The sequence below is a fragment of the Triticum urartu genome, chromosome 4A (assembly GCF_056163025.1).
Source record: "Triticum urartu cultivar PI428250 chromosome 4A, HENAU_Tu73, whole genome shotgun sequence".
Lineage (NCBI taxonomy): Eukaryota > Viridiplantae > Streptophyta > Magnoliopsida > Poales > Poaceae > Triticum > Triticum urartu.
Window position 1 is genome coordinate 79713320 of NC_141876.1, and position 5682 is coordinate 79719001.

The following is a 5682-nucleotide window of genomic DNA, read 5'->3' on the forward strand; positions in this document are numbered from 1 at the left end:
TACTGATGGAGCTACCGGAGCGAGCCACCATCTCAGAGGAACACCGTACGTTAATGAGTACGGTGGTGGAAAGAATTTTGTCCGCCGAAAGCGGATTGCATGAAGCTTTTATGAGTCTACTGGCGGGCTTTGAGGTACGTGAAATGATATACTTTTTGATAGTACCGCACATGTTAGGTGTGCCCTGTGTAGATAGTAGCCCCTGAGACTCTAGTTGTCGTCGAGAACGGCGGCGAACAGAGGATCGTAGTCCCAGGCAATAACCATACCGCTTTAATGTGCAGGTAATGGGAGCTCCGGTGGCTAGCCGGACTCATGAATTTGCCGAACTAAAGCGGCAACTAGATGCGGCAGACGCCGACATCGAGCTTGTTAACAGGCGGCTTGACGAGTCACGGGGTAAGTAATATTTTCCTGGTGAATGTTACATAATAAGAGCAGCATGATGCCAGTATCTTTAATATGTTGTGATTGCAGACGGAGCTGCCACTGTGGAGACCCTTCGGGCAGAACTTGCCCGAGCCAAGGAACAAGCGAGAGTTAGTAATGCGGCTGCTTTGGATGCGGCTGAAGAGTTAAAAGCTGAGAAAGCCGCACATTGCGAAAGCAAAGAGAAGATGGCCAAGATGACCGCAAAATTAAAAGACACTGCCGACCGTTGCCAGTTCCTTGAAAAGGAGAACCGTGTGAAGGCAGCGGATGTTGAAAAGGCCATGATGGTGACCAAAGACACTCGCTCTGCTATGAGGGCGAAGAAGGAGGAGCTGCGCGAAGCCGGGGATATTGCGGCTGGGAAGCCCTTTCTGCTGCAGCGGAAGTTGGGAGATCCGCGGTATGCCCCTCTGGATCGGCTGTGGAGTTCGGCAGACGCATATATGGACTTGGCGGCGAGCGCTGTTGATGCGGTCGAATACTTCCAAGATCAGACAGATCGTGAAGTGGACAAGCTGTTCTGGTCGCAATTTAACATTCCAGAGCGTCCGCTTCCCTTGACTGATCAACTAGCCGAATGGGTCGAACTTAATAGGTTGTCCGGACTTGCCATGAGGTCCATCGTAGATCATTTGTGGCCGGAGAATCCGAAGCCGAACAGCTATTTCAGCTTGGTGCAGCAGCTCCTTGGTGCGGTGCTGCGCATCAACGCTATGAAGAGGTCGGCGTGCATAGAAGGCTCGCGGATGGCCCTTGCCCGTGTTAAAGCATACTGGGCGGAGATGGATGCTATCACTGTTGCGGCGCAGGGTTCGGCCATAGGTCGAGTGGCTGCCGAGCACTATTTCGAAGAGGTTCTCGAGGGTGCTCGTTTGATAGAGTCCCAGTGCTCGAAGAATATTATGTTTGAGTGACATGTATTCCCATTGTAAACACAATGTTTTTATGAAATTTATTAAGGCTGTGTTTTATACTTTTGCCTGAAAGTAATATGATGCCTCCTGTGCGGCCGTTTATGTATACATGTGTATAACCTAAAAAATTGCAGTCGTCGGCTTCAACCCCCACGCATATAATGCGGAGGTTCTCACAAAAAACGCGTGTTTACACTTAACCCAACGTTTTGGTCCTATTAACACTACTAGAAACTACGATTTTACCTAGAGCCATGTACCCTAGTTGAAATGCCAAAAACCATAGGTAAAGGCTTTACCTAGAGCTTGCCCTAGGGAAATAACCTTAGGTAAAGTATAGTCGGTAAAGAGCTCTTTCCCTAGAGTGCACCTGCCAAGTTCTAGGGAACCATTGTTTACCTAGGGCTGCAAGCCGTAGGGAAAGAATTGAACTTCTTGTTGGTCCACGGTGGAAAGGTGATTTACCTACAAGCAAGTTTGGCTCTAGGGAAAGATTGCAGGGCCCTTTTGAATCATGCCATACAAATATGCAATTCGAATTTAAATTAATAGCAGCATAATTCAAATAATTAAATTTTGCGCCATAATTCAAATTTATACATTATAGCCAGAATTGAACGTCCACATCACATTCATGGTCAATTACACATAATCGTACTCCAGTTCAGTACAGAGCCAGACTTTTGAAAAAGAGAAAGCTATATGCTATAACTAGCAGAATACCTAAATCACCAGTACAGGCGTTGTCAAGCCGAAGTATCTGGTACTACACAAAACTTGTAGCAACATGTTATCTATACATGCACCAAGTTGGTCTTCAAACAGACACAATCCTTCCCTCCAGTCTCTGGTTTGTGACTCTTGTCAAAACAACACAACATCATCATCATCATCATGTCAGAATCGCCGGGAAAAACCAAATGCTCCTTTAAAAGCACCATCATCATCACTCGCAGTAGGGCCTAATCACCGAGTCAGCACTAGCAGTGAACAACCACGGCTGCCTCAGGTGGAATTTTTAATCCAAAACCCCTGCATGGTAACGAAAGCAAAACACCACTATGCTTCAGATTTTCCAACGAGAAACATTACAGTAATTTAAGCCACTGTCTGCTTTGATGAAAGTTAGATATTTCTATGAGTGCAAACAAGAGTTCACGAAAGAAAGGACATGTAACAATATACCTCTTCTATCTGAACTTAGATGGCCATGAAGAATCTCCAACGGCACAATAAGTGGGTTCTGGTTCAGATCGGTGTATATCATTCCGTGGAATACATAGGCTGTACAATCCTCTAACGATGAGTCGAAGAGAGGGTACCTCCGGTGGAAAGTGACACTCGTTGTATCCATCAAGTGGTTCCTGAAACAAAGAAACTGAATTACTACAAGATATATAAATTCAGATAGTAAAGTATAACTAGTGGGTGCTATCCAAAAATGGACTGTATCTAATGGCGGATTTCAGGGAAAAGAAAGGCAATCACTAGAACCGGAAAAAACATGAGAACATTTTTTTGCAGTACAAACCATTCAAAAAACTAGACTAAGCAGTGGAAATCACTAACATCTAACAGAGAACACTTATGCACATAGTGGTGCTACCGAGAAGGAAATAAATGTTCAGCTTGACTTCCAAGGCGGGTGTAAAGGAGTAACCTGTGGCCAACATCAGGTTGCAAAACATGTGGCCCTATAGTCAATGGTTACCCAAGTATTTAGTACTCCCTCCGTCACAAAATGTAAGACGTTTTTTGACACAGAGGGAGTAAATGATACATAAAACACTTCGTAATAAGGTCCATATCAAGCACTATATTGTCAGAACTTATCTGAACAAAGAAAAACTAAAACAATAGCAATCAACTGCCTAAAACACTAACCTTGGCAGTGTAAACACTAGCTAACAAAAGAAACATTAAGGATCAAGAGGTTGGCTGCCCTGGACCTGGAGTGACAAGCTGAGCAAGCTACTTCCAGATGCACTGATAAAACTCCATATATCATGTAGCACCTGGTCACGCATTAGATTCAAATCTTGTGCAGCAGTATCCAGTGTGAGATTATGGTCCTGAAATTAATGATGGCCTGTAGTTTACCACTTAGTTGTAAGACTTCAATATTTTGGTAGAAATTTTGGCAGCATAATAATTGTAATTGTGACAGTATGGACATAAAACAAGAGAATGTAATCCCTCCCCACACCCGCATAGCCCCATCATAAAAAAATCATGATCGTGCTTCCTATATAAGCATGCATGTAAGCACAATAGTGCATATGACCACACATCACATAAGCATGCATACCAACATCAACATTGCAGGAACATACATAGTTTGTATCATTTGTATTTCCAGAAACTTACATGATCTGTGTGTTGTTGTGCATGCTCTCCTGCTTCAGCTCGTGCTCGAACTCCAGATCCACGAGCTGCAGGGCAGGCCACCTTGGCGGACTAGGCTCCAATCCGGCCACCACTTGCTGGTACGTGCATCAGGCCATCAGATCAGCAAAGTATGCTACTTATCCCCTCCCCTCTCTCCCCTTCTCCCTATTCTTCCTCCCCCTACCCGTCTCTGTTGTGCTCTGTTTCTTCTCTTATGTTTTCTGAATTTCTCATGTACATGTACTGGCTGCTGCTATATATAGAATTGCAACTTGCTGTCATTATTATGTTGTGGAATACGGACTTATTTTTCATTGTTCATGCACTCTGCTTTGGAGAAAAGGAGACGAGCAGGTGGGAAAACAATCTGTACTACATGGGCAAACCATGTAGTCATGTACTCATTTACTACTGATTTAATTTGCTAACATTCGTCATAAGATAGTGTTTATGCTGTCGCCACGCCATACACCATAATCATTATAATGTTATAAAGGGGGTTGGTCGCCATAAAACGCGTTACGCCATAAAAACATTGGTGGTTAGTTCCAAAGAATCGCAAGTACTCCCTCTGTACAGAAATATAAGAGCGTTTAGATTACTCTTTAGTGATCTAAATGCTCTTATATTTCTTTACGGAGGGAGTACATTGATAATCTCAAACTACATAACATCACCTCAAGAAGTTTCTCTGCGCAAGAGCTTGAATTAGACGATGGTATCCATCAACCATTAGACCATGACCATCGGTAAGACCATGTCAATCTATTTCTAATTTTCTAAACTTACTCTTTTTTACCGAATAGAATGTATATAACTACTGGGTAGATTATGCAATTGTACTCGAATTAATAATGACTACTTGATAATAGTTCAGAAATAATGTCACATGATTATCCCCACGTAGTCTATCGATCTCCTGAATATTCAGATTTACAATGAAAGAAACATATTTCTCTACAGTGAGCAGGCATTGACAATATGTAATATGGAAAATTTCTTGATGGTAGCACGAGTTCTGGCACACAAGTAAAACCATAGAGCGAGAGAGATAAAGGGAACCTGTCGGAGAGAAGGAGGGGCTACGATGTTAGGTAGATCTGGTGGTAGTCCAGCTACCAGCCGGGGCAAGGTCACCAGGGGGAGGGGGCGCCATCCCGGCTGCGTGGCCATGGTTCCATTGGAGCATTGAAGGTATGGAAGGGGAAGAAGAGGGGGCACGACTGCGCAGTGCGGCATGGGGCACGGCCAAGCGACGGAGCACACAACAATAGTGCGGTGATGCAGCGGCTGACACGGCGAGGCGGAGGAGAGGCAGTGCGGTGGTTGGGCGGGGGACACGATGGGGCGTAGGTGCGGAAGGGGACAGGGTGGGTGGCGGGGAGACGGGCGGCGGTGGGACACAACAGTCCGGCAGGGGGCACGACGGGGTGGCTTGGAGGCGAACAGTGGTCAGGAACGGCAGGACTGGGGGTGAGCGCATATGAATCTTGGACCGGAGATGCTTCGGGAGAAAGGGGGATATTTTGGCTTCTTGAGGCGTAGGGATTTGAGCGAGGGAAGGAGACCCAATCGGCCAGAATTTTGGTACATATACGCGCCCTTTCTCGCTCTCTATTCATCATTGCTCACTGAGCAGTAGGCCCAGCTACACGAAAAGGAAAAAGAGAGCGCGAGCTATCCAATTAAGTGGTGCGAAGAAGACCGAAGATGCAAAAGGAGTCCAGCTACATGCCACAGTGGGGCCTCCCAGCATGTGTTTCTTAGGCTTGATGGCATGTCAATGGGTCAACCCTAGGGAAAGGATATTGTCATACATATTTTTGTCGAAAAATCATCTTCCCCTAGAGTACACTGTTCATTGCTTTACTATCCCTTGAGGGGGCCAATAAACTCTAGGGAAAGACTTTGGCCCTAGGTAAAATGGTGATTTCTAGTAATGTAAGGA

General features: G+C 45.2%; 1 protein-coding gene across 4 annotated transcripts; it reads right to left on the reverse strand.

Moving 5' to 3' along the window:
- Positions 1-1885: 1885 nt before the first annotated feature.
- On the reverse strand, positions 1886-5293 carry LOC125550822 (uncharacterized). Of its 4 annotated transcripts, none has more exons than XR_007301900.2 (4): positions 4797-5293; positions 3714-3984; positions 2532-3435; positions 1886-2378 (listed from the first exon to the last, which is right to left on the reverse strand). XR_007301900.2 is itself a non-coding variant. In XM_087517835.1 (4 exons), exons 1-4 carry the CDS (start codon positions 4971-4973, stop codon positions 2365-2367), a joined length of 486 nt encoding a protein of 161 aa, XP_087373961.1. In that variant the 5' UTR covers positions 4974-5290; the 3' UTR covers positions 1886-2364. The 4 variants fall into 4 exon arrangements, 1 of the variants encoding a protein (XP_087373961.1); XR_007301903.2 differs by having other exon boundaries at positions 3714-3987; positions 4797-4933; XM_087517835.1 differs by having other exon boundaries at positions 2532-2710; positions 3714-3829; positions 4797-5290.
- Between the last annotated feature and the right edge of the window lie 389 nt (positions 5294-5682).

What these genes read in the sequence shown, in the direction of transcription:
- LOC125550822 (XM_087517835.1), bottom strand. Translation starts at nt 4,973, where the DNA reads ATGCCGCACTGCGCAGTCGTGCCCCCTCTTCTTCCCCTTCCATACCTT. An exon ending in CCCCTCCTTCTCTCCGACAG is followed by an intron (nt 3,830 to 4,796) that starts GTTCCCTTTATC and finishes TGCACGTACCAG; the next exon opens with CAAGTGGTGGCCGGATTGGA. An exon ending in CACAACAACACACAGATCAT is followed by an intron (nt 2,711 to 3,713) that starts GTAAGTTTCTGG and finishes TCTTTGTTTCAG; the next exon opens with GAACCACTTGATGGATACAA.